The following is a 17081-nucleotide window of genomic DNA, read 5'->3' on the forward strand; positions in this document are numbered from 1 at the left end:
ATCCCTAGGGGGATAGAATCTCATTCCCATCAAATGGGCACCATGGCCCTCCTGGGGGCCCCAGGGGGCCTAAATTTGGACCGAAATTATAAATTTTCATCTTTTTCTTGAAAACCCTATCACTAATTTTCACCAAACTTGGCAGGTAGCATCCCTAGGGGGATAGAATCTCAATTTCATCAATTGGGCACTATGCCCCACCTGGGGGCCCCAGGGGTACCACCCTCCTGTAAGGAATCTTTTCAGATTTTCTCTAGAACTGGAAGTGATTGAGCTAATAATGAGTCGGTATATTGATGACTGTTGTTTCAAGTTTGTTCGTGGGAGAATCTGAAGTGCCCTCCCTACCCACCCCCTTGGGACCCAAGGAAGCGGGATGGAAGGGGGGTCCAAATGCGGGCCTAAATTTTAATCTTTTTGCTGAAAACAACATAATGGATTTTCACCAAACTTATCAAGTAGCATTCCCATAGGGATAAGATCTCAAAGTGTTTGAATGGGCACCATGCTTTCCTTAGGGGCCCCAGGGGGTCCAAACCTCCTAAATGAATGAATATTAAATAATATTTTTCTCTAGTTCTAATCAAAAGTGATAGGGCTTTAAGTCTTTTTTTCCCAAGCTGCATAATCCAACATTCTATGAAGTACAGTGTACTTGGCAGGTATTTTTACCAGTGTGATGGAATATGTAAATGGACACCATGCCCCCATTCTCAAAGCTACCCCCACCAAAAGTTTCCAATGTTCTCAGGTAAGAGTCTGCAAGAATGCATGGAAGGTGAACTTGCGATACTCAGGTGAGCGCGTGACCCGCGGGTTTCTTGTTTTTTCATATCGTTGTTCTGCAGTGACCTCACCAACGGTATACATGCAGTCTTCTTATTCATAGATGGCGTTACCAAAACTTTAGAAATTCATAACTTTTGAACGGATTGTCCGATTTTCCTCAAACTCTCCAATAATAGGCTATCCATAATGTGGGCTAATGAGAAGGAGGGATCCTCAAGGAGAGTTCCTAAGCACGTTTAAACCTAACATAGGGAGTTATTTTGATAAATAATTGGTGGAGCAAAGTTGTTTCTAATATGCCTTAGCATGCAACGCGTGGGGAATATGAAAACTTGCAAACATCGGATGAAGTTTGATCCATTCAAAACTGCTTGGTGTATGACTGTGTCCCCTTCTTTCTGTTAAACTTGTTTCTGTGTATGCTATCCACTTGCTGTCTGTAAATTCAGATTAACATTGAAAGATGTTGTAGGACCTCGACCAGGCATACTAAATAGTCGATGTTCAGCCTCTCCTGACAGACTCAGATAGGCCTACCACGATTTAGTGAGCTATCAATAAGCCCTATTCATTTTCTTACTTTTTTATTTAACATTTTGCCAATATTCCATCGAAAGTGTGCCGAAGATTGATATATTTCACTTGTAATAAATAAATACATACATACATAACATGTGCATGTATGTTTATACACATTGCTTTTGTTTTTATTGTGTACATAATGTACTTTTGATCTATTTTGTGCTGAATGAATTGAATTGAAATTGAAATTGAAATTGAAAAATTGAAATTGAATTGAAATTTAATACATACATACATACATAAAATTTTGATTGATTGTTGTTGGTGAAGCATGGACTTGAAGGCTAGTGTTACTGTGCAGTTGCCACCAGATGTAACACTTTTATACTGTTACTGAAGTATAATTATAGTATCAGGATCAGTTCATGGTGATAATAATGTGAAGCGACGTCCAGTTCAGCCAGGATGTCTTTTATTAGTCGAAGTACAGAAATGTGTGGTGAAAGTACTAGGTGTTTCAAAAAACATTTCCCACTTTTGATCATTAATAGCTCAAAAACTATTCATCTGGTAAAACTGTCATTGATATAGACAATAGCTGAATAGTGTACAATTTGGTTGAAGGTAATTTGAGTGTGAAAGAAGATTGATTTTTAAGTAAGGTTTCAGATTTTGGTCAATTTTTAACCCTCTGTACAAAAATTGAACCTTGCACAGGAACCAATGATGTGTATGTGAGTGTGTGCTGACAATGGCCCTTAACAATGGACATGCCTGAACCACCTGTTGACTAGGCGTCAGTCTCGTGCTCCCAGGCACATAAATGCTTAATCAATAATTCATGTAGATTGCCCTGGGCACTGGTAGTCTGGATTCATGCACGGTAAAGGGTAAACTGCGTGCACATGGAAAAAGGAAGCACACGTTTTCATGTGCTTGCAAACACCACATTCCATTCCAGCTGGCAATCATTTTCAATTTTTGCTTCACATATCACTAAATTTGGGATATAGATAAGCATAAATGATCTAAAGTTCCTCATTTTAATACAACTGTCTACTAATTAAATAGTCTGACAAAGTTTTCGCTTTTTGATAAAAAGAAATAATTTGTGGTTAAGAGTTCAGCGGCATTTATCATTGGGGCGATATGTTTCACAGTAGATTTATTTAAGGCTCCATTTACACAAGTGTATACTCTAATTGACTTTCTTTGCTTTTTGTCACCATGTTTACGATAGAACAGAAGGTATTCATTGTAATTTTGTTTTTCAGAAGTAGGGAGGGCACTGTCGAGACCCAACGACAGTATCTGCAGGCGTTTGACTTTACACAGATAGTGCCAGAGGCTGAATAAAGACTAGTTGTGATAGTGGAATTTCTCAGGAATAAATAATGAAGCATTCAAACCCTAACCATTGTTAAGGACCATTGTCAGGGTGTTAACCACACACGCCCATACACACCCATTGACCCCTGTGCAAAGTGAAATTTTGTACAGAGGGTTGAAAATCTATAGAGCAACATCTGGAACCTAACTGTGAAATTAATCATGGATTTCATGAAACCGATTTATGATTTTATATTCAAACCACCTCCAACCAAATTGTACACTATTCAGCTATTACTCATATCAATGACAGTATTATCTGATATACAGTTTATGAATTATTAAGAATCAAAAGTGGGAAATGTTTTTTGAAACACCTAGTACAATATTATTGATATAAACACTTTGCACTCCCTGTTGTGCTCCCAATGAACTGTCTGACGGGTGGCAAGAGGACTGGCGTGACTGATGGCAGCACCAGTGGTTGGACTGAACAAGAACCACGAACATGGGTTTACAAGAACATTTATACTTAAACTTGTGAATATGTTATCTTTGGTTAATACTTTGCATAAACTGAGAGAGGAGATTATAATTTACTAATGCATATGCTGGATATTTCTAAGAAGGGCAATCCAATCACATGGGAAAGGGAAAGTTCTTAAACCATATAATAACATACGGTCATGAGATTTTATGAATGAACTCACTACTCTGTTGTAGTGGTTGTCAGCACAAAAGAGTGTACTGGTCAAGTGTTTAGGAAGAAGTCTAAAACAAAGGGGCCCATAATAAGTGGGTGAAATGGGTCAGTGGGGACTGACCACTTTCCCAGTACACCAATGCCTCATGCGTCATAATGCACTGCAAGGACGTTAACAGAGGGAAGTGAGGAATGGGGAGAAGGACACAATTTTGGGTCTTACACGTACATGAATACATAAAGAAATATATAAATGAATGAGTAAAATACATACATTAATTAATGGACAAATAATAAATAAGCAAATACATATATCAACACATATCGATAGGCCTAATGCAAAAGCCCCCACAACCACACAATCCTCTATAAATATAGTGGCTATAGTCCTGATAAAAATGGCCATCACCTATCTTATTCGGGCTTACTGCTATGTGCAACTAATTGAATGACAAAAGATAGGATTTTTGTTTGCCTGTTTGTTTGTTTCTGCCAATATTACTGTATATGTGCTTCATTCACTGTGTTGTTTTAGGTATCTTACATGGAAAACTTATTGTACAAAACTCCAAACTTCGGCCTCAACAACAAGAAACAGGCAACAGCAATAACAGCAACAACCCACAACAACCACAACAACAAAAACAACCACAACAACGACAACAATAGCATTGCATAGCCAAGTTTGGAAAGGACAGCTAGAGTTTTATCTGGAGGGAGCATTATTGATATTGAGGCCTGGCCATCATGTTTTCTGTTCAGTGTTTTCTTGTCAAAGTTAAGTCACTCTGGAAATTTATCATGGTCTAACCACAAAAACAATGTTAAGCCAACTCAAAGTGATTTTCATAAATCTATAGTACTGTACTAACTATACTGTAACAAGGCTGGCGGAGCGTTTTCAAAAGGGGGGCACTTTCGGATTTCATGAGCGAACAAGCAAAAAAACGGTGCCATTTCCAGGTTTCTTCAGCTGACAAGCAAAAAATAAAAACAAATACAAACAAACAAGCAAACAAACAAAACAAAAAATTTTCAGCGCAAAAATGTAACCTTACCGCGCTCTCACTTCAAGGTCTCTATCTATTTCTTTCTAGTGCCACTTTAATACGCACTTTCGGGGTAAAAAAAAAGTGGTGGGCCCAAAGTGGTGACACTTTATGTATTCCTTTGTATGGTGCAAAAAAAAATGTGTGTGTGTGGGGGGGGACACCTCATTATAATTATTGTATACATAAAAATATGAATTAAAACAGTTGTGGTATATCAACCGTTTTAACCCAAATATGATGCTGGTCACTACCACTACCGTACCTTGGTACATGAGCAATGGTAAGAGGCGATGATGTCATCACCTCACAATTTCAGAGGAGAATGAGAAGAAGGAAGAGGAGAAGGAAGAGGAGATACAAGGGGAAGAGAAAGATAAAGGTGAAAAATAGTCCAAAGTCCAGAGATTAATAGAGTCCAAACTGATACTATTTTCTATCATTATCTATCACGAACGATATGGCCTGCAGCTGGACAATCTCTAATCCCCGATAGTAGTCATTTGCTGCCCTCTACGTTAGGGTTTGTCAATAGTTCATCATGGCTGCCAGCAGATGCTTACTCGCGGTAAGTTTCGGGAAAGTATTCTTTCATTTTACCAATTACTCTACGATTTGATCGCCAGTCCGTAGTCATGTCTGATCCATAATTCTTAAAATTTCTAATTTGTCCATTGACGCAAAGCGATAGTTTTGATAATGTGTAATACAATGCCTAAGAGTGTCTAGACTTGTCGATCTAGAACATCTACACTAGTGCACCGTTAACTATACACAGCCCAGTCGCCGCTGTACATACGTAGCGCGACAGGGCTGTACCAACGAAGCTCCAAACACGAAGAGGGTCCAACGATAGCATGCGATCGGATTGAATTTTGATACTTTAGATCATTTTTTTGTCACTTCAAACTCATCTGACGAACAAAATGATAATGACACTTCATATCTATGCTATGAATATTGAAATTTAGATTTGATAACTTACCTAAAATGATGGTTATATGCAGCATGTGTGAACGGTTCACGAACGGTACATCGTCTTTCACGCCAGGCCATTTCCAATATCCGGGAGGTCACATGATCTGAATGCCCTTTCAAAAGGTCGCGCTGTCGACCGTGCTGCTACACCAACACTCAAGCAGCGCATCGCACGCACGCAAAAGATTTCCGCAGAGATCAAGGCGTCATTTTGAATTCTGCAACGATGAACCCTGACGGTGTTAGGGAATCCGCCAGAAAGTATCATTTTTTTGGTTCCACGGACTTATCACGAGGGCTCTCAATGGACTTACGAACCTTCTGTAATACAAGCATGCACTTAAGGTGAGTAACGTTTGGTAACGTGTACATTGTTTATAAAGAACGTATAAATTTTCATAAGTTTTGTAGTTGTGTTGTGGTTCCCCACTATGTAGGTGCCCGCTCGTTGGTCAGACGCTGTATTCGCGTAGCGTATTAACAGCGTCTGGTCGGGCTAGTGCACCGTATGTGTGATGTGCATGCATGGCACGTCCACCCTTTGCCGGCTTCAGTGAAAGTAGCCGATACGATAGGCGCGAGCACACAGCCAGCAGAGGAGAGCAGCGGCTAGCTGGGTAGCTGCAGCTGAGCTGAGGATCATACACTGTGTACAGGAGAGGCAGAGTAGAACTGGGGTCTATAGACTACTGTACGGTAGTGTGCGTCTGCCAATAAATGCAGGTGGTAGGTGCCTAGATGTTGTTGGAGATTAGCCAAGACTTGCCTTGACCCTTGTTAATGGTTGACAGATAAATCTGCCTCTTGTTCGGTGGCCTCTTCATCACAGTAACTTCTGAATTCCTGTAAATTTTCGGTCGGTAATACAAATCGGCGCTTGTCTTAGTCTACTTTCATCGCACCTCCTCAAACTATTTCTAAACATGTGCAAACTTGTCCTAACGTTAGTTATTCAGTAGATCTAAAGCTGAAATAATTGCATCTGAGTCTCTAAACTAAAGTCGGATAGAAATTATGTTTAACGCTTTTACAAGTGTTGGAAAACCTCGATCGCTTGAAATACTGCTCTGCACACAAGCAATTGGAACAGTAGAAGTACAGTGCACTCCCATTATAACGAACACGGTTATAACGAAATTCCGGTTATAACGAAGTAAAAATTCAGGCCGTGCCATTATCCACTTTATGTATTTTTATTGTTTATTTGTTCGGTTACAACGAAATTTCGATATAACGAAAGAAAATTGCCGGTCTCGAGGGACTTCGTTATAACGGGAGTCCACTGTACATTCAGTGCATGCAAGTACATTGTATTATGACTATGAATAATCACAAGCACGTACCACAGTGGCTTTTTCTATGCTGTCTTTGAAAAACCAAAATTTGTTTTTCCCTTGTCTTGAACAAGTCTTGCGGAAACGGTTTTACGAAGTGGTTGAATTTATGTGTGTGTATCCCTTATTTTATGTATCTTACTCTGATTTTCTCTTTCTTTGATTGTTTCCATTTGCTTTGATTTTCAAGTAGATTCTATTCCTAATTTTCCCTTTCCTTCCTTTATGGGCTTCCTCTTGTCTGACTTTTCTCAATTAATTTCAATATATTCAATCTCATTTTTCTGCCTCTATCTGTTCTTTGTTTCCTTCTGGGTATGTTTCACTCCATCAACCTTTCCTTTTTTTTCCACTCGATTATATTTTTCTTATGTTTCCTTTTGATGTATCTTTTTCTTTTAAGAGTTCCTTCTTTTCTTTTTTTTTTTACTGGCGTAATTTTCTTTCTTTCTTTCCTATTCATCTTTCCTTTCATCCAGTTTTGATTCATTTCTCATTTTATTATTCCATTTTATTGCTTTTTTGTTTTCAATCTTTCTATTTTGCTTTTCTATTTGCTTTTTTCTATTTTGTAAATGTTTAATATTTCTCACATTAGCCATTTGAGTATCTTTTCAGTCATATCCCACTTTTCCCATCCTTTCTCTTTATATTCTATCACCATTGTTTTTATAATAGATTACATTTTTCACCACCTTATTTCATTCAAACACACACACACATGCACATGCCCACACACACACACGCACACAACACAAGCAACAACCCCAATGTAGCTCAATCACTACACCACAAGAGTCGGTACAAGCTGAAGGAAATGCAGAAAAACAAATTTATCCTTTTTAAAGATACTATAGAAGAACTTGCTGTGATAGCTATGAGATTGCTACATTCAGATCAATCGCAGCGCTCGCTGCCGTGCCTCGAACGCGTGTTGTATGTTACCCATGCCGCGCTGTCTGCTTCTGTGCAATGCACTTAGCGTATAGTGAACTGGCTTACACTGTATAATTATAAGTTCTCCTGCATGCTCTACACAGAATATTTGTAGTCTATGTGAGTAGTGAGCAATAGTATTAGTTATGTACCACACTAATGTACTGTAGCAATTGTGATGATAACTACTGTATGTTTGCTGCAAAAATAATGCAGTAGATATTCTGGCACGTGTATATCTTTTCCTCATAGGGAATATAAATCTTATGGTGTTTTTCTTATGGATTTTTTTCTTTCTTTTCTGGCAACCCAATACCATCAGGCTTTTCTCTCCTCATTTCCAAACCTTTCTATCTTTCGTATTTTGATTATTATTTTTGTTTTCTGATTTTGATTTTTTTTTTTTTTTTGCTTTTTGATTATTTTTGACAGTCCACATGCAAACTGAAACTGTTTGTGCCCCTTGAGTCCTTAAAGGCATAATTTACCATTTGCAGATGAAAACATTAGTGCTTTAGAATAGTTCTAAAATGTGAGTTAGGGATAGAAACAACCACTGTCAAAATTTGAATCCGTATAATCGATGTTAAGTGTTGTTAAATACACAAAATGTGAACAATAGTTATAATAAAAATGTTTCCAGACTAAACCGTATACAGTTACGGTTTACTGAGAAAAACCCTGATATCTCCTTATATTTTAGGATTTATTGCAAATATTTCATATGGTAGGATGTTTTATGATACAACAGACCTACACATATGCATAAAATGTGATATCTTGAACATTTTTGAAATCACTGCTCCCAAAGGTAAACTGGACCTTTAATTTCCATGGCCTCAGCCTATGTGCTTACATGTAGGACGTAAAGGAGTAGGTGTAACACTATTTTTGCTTCATTGCGTTTCCTGCTAACATAGACAGGTATGTGCAAAAAAAAAAAAGAAGAAAGAAAGAAAATGGCCGCTGTTCACTTGAGCTGTGTTGATGCTTGATGTTTAATGCAATATTTGTCCTCTATTCATTCCTTTAACAGGCTCGTCATTTCAGCACCTCTTCTGTAGGTGCTCAAATGGTGAAGGTGAGTGTTTATATACACAGTGTCTTTGCTACTTACTTCAAGCTGCATACACAATCCTTACATTTAGCTGATAATAATATTGTATGAAAAGCAAATCTACAGTACTTAGCAGGTGTGACCTACATGTACTGAAATTCCATATCCCCATGTGCAAAAAAAAAAACAAAACAAAGAAAGAAAGAAAAAAAAAGAAACAGAAAAGAAGAATACATGTCATTATTATTATTGTTATTATTTTGTATATTGTACATGTACATGCACATCAACCAAATGTCATGGCCTAATTGTAACTTGGATCCCCCTCCCCCATGAAATAATGGAAGTGCCTTGGTAGCCATTATGTTTCTTGCACAACTTTTCAAATTTAATCAAAAGAAATCAGCTTCCTTGCTCATTCACTGAAATGAAATGCCATTCACTCCCCCTCCCCCCAGTATTTCCCAATAGGTGTATGGATATGCAGTAGGTATGATCATGACTTTATACTGTATCACTATGAGTATGTAATTTTTTTATGTTTTTGTTATAGATTTATTGTACCACAGCTACATGTACATTACATTTTTGGTTTATATTCAGTAGTGAAAATTCAGTGTTCTGTTCTGTTTGATTTGTGTCCTGTAGCCACCCGTCCAGGTGTATGGCGTTGGTGGACGCTATGCCACTGCCCTTTATTCGGCAGCCAGCAAACAAAAAGCTCTGGACCAGGTAGACAAGGACATGTCAAATGTTGAGGTGAGCATTCCACTCTTGTAAATGTACATCTCTAACTCATCCAGTGGATTTACAATGTAGAAATAGTTCTTACCTCTTTTGCAATCTCTTCCAAAGTTTACCAAATTCTGTTTTAAATTAGAATCCTGTAAGATTTTATTCTTTGTGCCAAATGTCTGCAAGTAGTCTTCATGATGTTCCTGTATAAAATTGCATAATTGTACTCCACAACTAAAGAGAATGTATTGTACATCTTCATAGCCAGTGGTGTACCCACAGATGTAACATTTAGTTTATTGTGTGATTGTTTTAAAATCAGGAAGGAATTAATAATTCTGTGATACACTTGCTACATGAAACTTAACTTACCTTTAATATATAGCCATGCAACTTTGTAAGTAAGAGCTGCGACCTCGAGGTGATGGGAGGTGCTGCTTGAATCTTAGACAAGTCAGAGTGTGTAAGCCACCTACAATGTATATAGTGGTTGCACTTTTGGCAGATTGAGTCATTGTCCAGCAAAAATGAGAGGTTACTTGGCTGAAAAATAAAAACATTATTTAAAGGCAAAAAATAGTTGTCGCATTACATGTTGTATAAATGCAATTTGTATGTGTCCAGTGTGTATATCAACTCCTAAGCAAATTATATACTATGCATTGATTATGAAATGATTAGAGTATGAAAATGAGTATGGATTGCATTGTCCCATTACTGAGGTATCTGCAGAGCATGTAGAACAGAAGCCAAAACGATGGGTTCTCATATAAGTTCTCCTATTCTCCCGATTGCATTAAAAGTTGCTATTCATATTCTCTTTTCCTTTACAGACACTCATGGGCAAAAGTACAGCACTCAGTGACTTCATGGGAAATCCCACCATCAAGAAGCAGCAAAAGATCAGTAAGTGTGAACACAGCATGCCAAAAAGTATTATTTCCACTTGTAAAAGTCTGTGGATTTCAGACTGAAAAAAAGTTTGTCCAGATGATAAGTTGTAGTCTTGTTTAATTCGTGTATTTCACACTTGCAGTCATCTTTTGTCAAATGAAAAGTTTGTAGCTGAACAATTCTTGATTAGACAGGGTTTGGTACTACACATAGTCTGTCCGAGAGGGACTACTTCCTTGTGTGCATTTTGGGGTGAATTTTTCCCAGAAAAGGGCATTTTTTTAGTCCATCAAATTGTGCAGAATTGGTAGTTTTGATTGAAAACCTTGTAAGATGAAAAAAAAAATTAGGGTTTTTATTTTTATTTTTTTCCATGGAAGTCATTTTCCCATCAAGAGTAAGGCTGCACCAACAATAGTCAACAAAATATTTCATGCAAGCACTGCCACGTACTATATTTTAATGACATATTTCAAAATATGACAGTGTCAATATCAACATCAATTTCAGTTATCAAAATTTACTTCAAAGACATTGTTAGGCTCTGATAAGCAGGATACTCTACGTCGAATTTTGTAGCATATGCACCGTTTACTGGCGTATAGCATCAGGATGCCTAGGTAAGTGTTCATGCAGTAAACTCTATTTTGATACATTAATACAGTTGCAGAGAGTTGAATTGCACTCTTTACAACACATAGTGCTTGACAAATTTATGACAATTGATATCTTTGAATCACAGATCAAAGATATCACCTTTAAGTAGTCACCAGGGCAAAAAAGAAGATTTTAACTTGTACAAAACTTTTTAGAAACATATATACTTTTATGTACCCTTTTTTTGTGCCTAGAGTCTTATGTCTGTTACATGATGTATGCGTGATATCCTGCCATAAATGTGTGAGTATACGCTATCCAGGGGTTCTGCACCATACAGGAAGAAAAAGAAAATGAGCATTGTTTTCTTCTCTTCTTGGAACTATATTTACCCACTTATGATTAACTTTTAGGTGATGACCTTGTAGTAGGTTTAATTGCTGCATTTTGCATTGCATTTCTTTTTTTGCCCTATTTGTAGGCGTATTGACCGATGTCCTGAAAGGCGAGAAAATTTCACCCTCGACTGTGAACTTCTTCGGTTTGCTGGCCGACAACGGTAGACTGGGAAAGGTCAAGGAAGTCTTTGTGTCGTGGCGAAGGATTATGGCAGCGCACAGGGGCGAGGTCGTGTGCAATGTCACCACTGCCAAGGTGTGTAACGAGAGAAAAACGTGTTAGGGGTGACCAGGGAAGGAAGATTCTCAATTACTCACAGCTAGCCAGACATCCCACTTTAGGTGGTAATCTGAAACCTAAGTCCAGTGGAACATTGTTACAGAGAGGTCGTATATACCAAAGTCCTCTTATGACTTGGTAATTTTGCAGGTTCGAACTGGCTAACAACATGTTGTATTTCTTTGTGTGTGTTTTTTTTTTACCCTCATAAAGTGAGAAACATGATAAAACAAGGTAATTGCCTCGGTTTTTAGGTCCCTGTTGTAATGAGGTTCCCCTGTTCTTGGTGTAGGTCCCCACGTGATAAAAGTTTGGTCATTTGGTTAACCACTCTTATGACATGCATCCAGTTGGTCCGCTTGCCACCTCACTGCAGAATGTATTCGAGTTGTCATGGAGCCGTCGACCCAACGTGTTAGAAATGAAACTCCATGTAGCCATTCCTACTGAGACTCCAACTCCAGCATGTTTGAAACTGGAAATGCTCCCGCCTGGCCCCTAGCAAATTGGAGACTCTAATCACAAGAATATGGGTGAAACGCAACACCCCTTGCAACCGGATTCCACTTCATTGGCCGTGGAAGCTCTGTAGATGGTTTCATATGCTTTCTAGTGCCATCTTTCCTTATTTTTTGAACACATATAAGTTGAGCAGGAGAAAGCTGAATTCAAGCTGGAGAAAATCCATCTTTTAAGTGTGATGCACAGGCCTAGAGCGAGAGAAATTCAATCTTAAGCGGGAGATTTTACAAAAATGGCCTAAAGTGGGAGAGCTATAGAGTGTCTGCATTCCAGAAGTGTGGCAGATGTAATGTATTTATCTGTTCCCATCTCTTACCCTTCAGACACTGGATGCCAGTCAACAAAAACAGGTGCAGGAGGCGCTCAAGGGTTTCATCAAGAAGGGAGAATCCCTACAGCTCAACATGAATGTAAGTATCAAGACTTGCATGCCACTCCCTCTCCAGCTCTCCAGAAAGTGAGGAGATTAATAACTGTGAAAGCATTGTGTGCATTTCATGGGGGATGTTCTCTTGTCCTGCACATGATGATGTAAAAACCTATCCACATTGTTTGACCACAGCTTGAGAATAATATTGATTCTGATGCAGGATTTTCCTACACATGCGCACAATCAGTCTTGTAATGGGCACAGAGTATGAAAATATCATTTCCCAAGATGTCATCAGCAGTAATACACTCTCGATAAAGGGACCGGATTAGGTAGACCATTAATTGACCTAAATTTTTCTTCTGTAGTACTTTTTAACTCCTAGTGAATTTACTAAATGAAATTCATTATTACACACACAAAAAAAGTGACCAAAGATTTGATATGCATATGGCTCATTATCGGCATGATTACTATTTTAGATGCGTGAAGGTACCTTATATTTGTACTTTTATCACCAGAAACTTAGTCTTTAAGCAACTCTCTCATTAGAACTCATTAGAAGGTAAACCGTGTGTGTGGTGCACAGGTATGAAAGTATCAATTGTAATGAAATATTTTTTTGATACACCAAAAAATTAGCCAAATCAACAATGCACTTCAATTTTTAAGACTGTAATCTTTGTATCCATTTACGGAGGGCTTTATTGCCATCACTGTGTTCTTGTACCTTCAGGTGGACCCCTCAATAATCGGAGGCATGATCGTCGAGGTCGGGGACAAGTACGTGGACATGTCGACGGCGACCAAAGTGAAGACCCTCACAAACCTAATCAAGGAGGCAGTCTAGCCCCAGCTGTGTTACTTGACCAAGCATCCGCATTACGAGATAGTATATATTATATTGATGTGTTCTATTTTGCCCCTTGATGTATGCTGGGAGTAGCACTACATGAGAGAAGATATTTGGGACTGATTTGTGTCTCGACTACAGTGGCAGCAGATGTCTTGCATGGGCAGGACCACATTTTCGAGGCCATCTTTTTTGTGTTCATAGGCATGTTCCTTCTCTTATCAGCATACATACCAATGAAGATATATTCTGAATGTCATCATTCAAAATCACATTCAGCCCAAAAATCTTGAATTTCTGATTCGCATTCAATACCTCTCTCGATCTCAGTCACTAATAATATGGTGTTATCTAGAGATATTAGTCTGTCACATGAGACCTCATCTGCACAGTTTTCGTGTGAAATTCAATAGCCCCATAGTATTTAAGATATGTTGACATTTCACAGCTTGCAAACCATCATTTCGTGAATGCAACCATTGTGTGAATTGACAAGACTGACTCCTGTGAAGAAGTCATGCACTTGACTCCTTTTGTGTACAAGCAGAGATTGTAATAAATTGAAACTAAAATTTGACAAGAGCATCCTGTTTAGACTTTGCTTTTCAGAGAAAGAGATGTACATGGATGAGAGATAGAGAGAAAGTAGAAACTTGAAAAAGATTGTACATTGCAGCCAGTTTTTCAGCACACACTGGTCTATGTCCAGTTTCTTTGGAAGTCTTCACCAATGTGTGACCTTTGAGGGAGTTGTCCAATGTGTAATGTCGGAAGAGTGATTTTATTGTGTGTATGTGTGTTTGTGTGTGCTTTCTATACTGTATTAGCAGTTATCTAATGAATACTCTGTGACTATTAGATTAAAGAAAAAAAACTTTTTTTTTTTTTTTTTTTTTTGGGGGGGGGGGGTAACCCATTCCTAGTGTCTTATAACAACAACTACCAATTCATACTCCACTGCTTCTACTATAGAGCAAGAACAGTATACAGTCAACCTTGCTGAAGTCGACCTCGCATAAGTTGAATAATTGCCGAAGTCGAAGGTCTTCTCAAGCTCTCTTTATATTCTATTGATTTTAACCCTCATAAGTCGAATTTCCTCTAAAGTTGAAGCTATTTCTTCAGTCCAAATAGATCCTACCTCTGGCAAGGTTGACTGTACATCTTCTAGCAGTTGGCCTGAAATGCGAGTAGTGAAGGACAGTTTGTTATTACAATGCATTATTTCTTTTTAATGAGATCAACAACATCCTGCTGTAGTGAAGTTCAGCCATATGCTTTTTTTTTTTCACAAATGTGAGTTACAGTGTACATGTTTTGTAAAATGTGTGTCAATGCATTGGTCTGTGTGTGTGTGTGTGTGTGTGTGTGTGTGTGTGTGTTTCTACAATTGTATGGATGTGGGTTGAATTGCCATTGTAGTGTGTGTACTCTTGATGAGGAACATGTGTAAATATTTTATGCATGAAAAGGACAGATGCCCAACAAGAACATGTACATTGATTATAGGTACATATCGTATTCTCATCCATGTTATTAATACTGCTAGTAAAATGTTGCAATTTTTGTCCCCGCCGAACGAGTTCGAGCAGGGGACTATGAAACGGGCTCCGTACGTGTGTGTGTCCGTGTGTCCGTCCGTCCGTCCGTCCGTCCGTCCGTGTGTGCGTCCGTGTGTGATCAAAATCTTCAATTTGCTACTTCTCTGTCATTTATGAGCCAATTTTGATTCTGTTTGCTTTATATGATAGCACTACATGGGAGCTTTGAAACTTCTACACAGAATTTCAGTCGTGACCTTTGACCTTGACCTTTGACCTATATTGTACATTTTGCTACAAAATGCTACTCCTTCGCCATTTCTAACCCGATTTCGACTCTGTTTGCTTTATGTGATGGCACTAGGTGAGGGCTTCAAAACTTCTACACAGAATTTTGACCTTTGACTTCTTTGACCTTTGACCTTGATTTTTGACCTGTATTGTACATTTTGCTACAAAATGCTACTCCTTCGCCATTTCTTACCCGATTTCGATTCCGTTTGCTTTATGTAATGGTACTAGGTGAGGGCTTCAAAACTTCTACACAGAATTTTGACCTTTGACATCTTTGACCTTTGACCTTGATTTTTGACCTGTTTTGTACATTTTGCTACAAAATGCTACTCCTTCGCCATTTCTTACCCGATTTCGATTCTGTTTGCTTTATGTGATGGCACTAGGTGAGGGCTTCAAAACTTCTACACAGAATTTTGAACTTTGACTTCTTTGACCTTTGACCTTAATTTTTGACCTACATTTTTTGTACATTTTGCTACAAAATGCTACTCCTTCGCCGTTTCTTACCCGATTTTGATTCCGTTTGGTTTATGTGATGGCACTAGGTGAGCGCTTCAAAACTTCTACACAGAATTTTGACCTTTGACTTCTTTGACCTTTGACCTTGATTTTTGACCTACATTGTACATTTTGCTACAAAATGCTACTTCCGGCGGGGACATATATTACGCACCGCGTAATTTCTACTTTTCCTTGTTATATCTGTGTCAATCGCTGAAAGACCACAGAAAGCTATGATGTAGTTCCTCTTCTTTCAAATGACTGTCCCTCTTTTTCTTTTCATATTTTACAACACTTGAAGAATGAACAACATCAAAAAGAAACTATGCCACATTAAAAAAAAAAAGACAGCTGAAAAGAATCCAGGGAATACAAAACTATTTATCATTCTCATAAAAATGACACCTTTTTCTTTTTATATTTCTCTCTTATTTGTTATTACACCAATTTGAGATTCACTCATCAAACTTTACTGAAAAGTCTACTTGTATGTCCAAAAAAGAAAAAAAAATGGACAGATTTGAAATGTTCTGTTAAAAAATCACTGAAATGATCTAATGTCATGTAAAAGTGATAAGAAACAGATAAGTACATACATGTAGTTGAAGTGGATATAGGCACACTCAAAGCCTCTGGGGAGGGACACTTAACACCATATTTATAAAGCTGAATTCAACAAATAGACAGGAAGACTGTTTTCAACTTATTGTAAAAAAAAAAGAAAATAATAAGAAAAAAATCTGACTTACTATGTGCAAAATTATTGCGATTTTGAACTCGACAGTTGCTATGTTATCAAAATTATGCATGTGCCCGCGATATTACCATATTACCACTACAATACAGTACAAATCATATGCCAGCGCACACACTACTAACTTATCATTTGAAGCCCAAGACTACCTGGCTAGGAGGCTGATAAACAGTCGATACATGTAAGAACTAGAAATGTCGCTTTGGCGACTGGTATGCCTCCGCCATAATGCATGATTTTCCCAATAGGTCTAGATAGTACATGTGGACAATGTGTGATTACATTTTCACAAAATTGGCAAAATATTGAAATGACAAGTTTGTCACAAATGTGTTGAATGTTCACCTTCCTTGACCTAGGTTTAATTGGATGAATAGGAGAGCATGTATCTAGGGATTTAAGGACTTTAACTTGACTTTGACCCATTCATACATTTAGGCATTGAGTAATTTTCAAGGTACAGGTGTGGAGAAAAAGTGCAATTTCTGAATTGAATAGTAAATTGTTAACCATTTTCATCTGGCCCTTGACCCTAAAATTCATAAGATAATCACTTTCAGGTAGAACATGCATAATATGTACTAAGTTTCAAGATAACTTGAGCCACTTCGAGATATGGAGGAAAAAGTTAGTTCAGCACTT

The 17081-nt window shown here is 38.0% G+C and overlaps 1 protein-coding gene across 1 annotated transcript; it reads left to right on the forward strand.

The window, feature by feature from the left end:
• Positions 1 to 4876: 4876 nt before the first annotated feature.
• On the forward strand, positions 4877 to 13926 carry LOC140242504 (ATP synthase subunit O, mitochondrial-like). The gene is made up of 7 exons (XM_072322239.1): positions 4877 to 4960; positions 8677 to 8721; positions 9346 to 9456; positions 10266 to 10338; positions 11405 to 11577; positions 12447 to 12533; positions 13230 to 13926. Exons 1-7 carry the CDS (start codon positions 4934 to 4936, stop codon positions 13341 to 13343), a joined length of 630 nt encoding a protein of 209 aa, XP_072178340.1. The 5' UTR covers positions 4877 to 4933; the 3' UTR covers positions 13344 to 13926.
• Positions 13927 to 17081: the final 3155 nt, after the last annotated feature.

The sequence above is a fragment of the Diadema setosum genome, chromosome 19, assembly GCF_964275005.1.
Source record: "Diadema setosum chromosome 19, eeDiaSeto1, whole genome shotgun sequence".
In the NCBI taxonomy this organism is placed as follows: domain Eukaryota; kingdom Metazoa; phylum Echinodermata; class Echinoidea; order Diadematoida; family Diadematidae; genus Diadema; species Diadema setosum.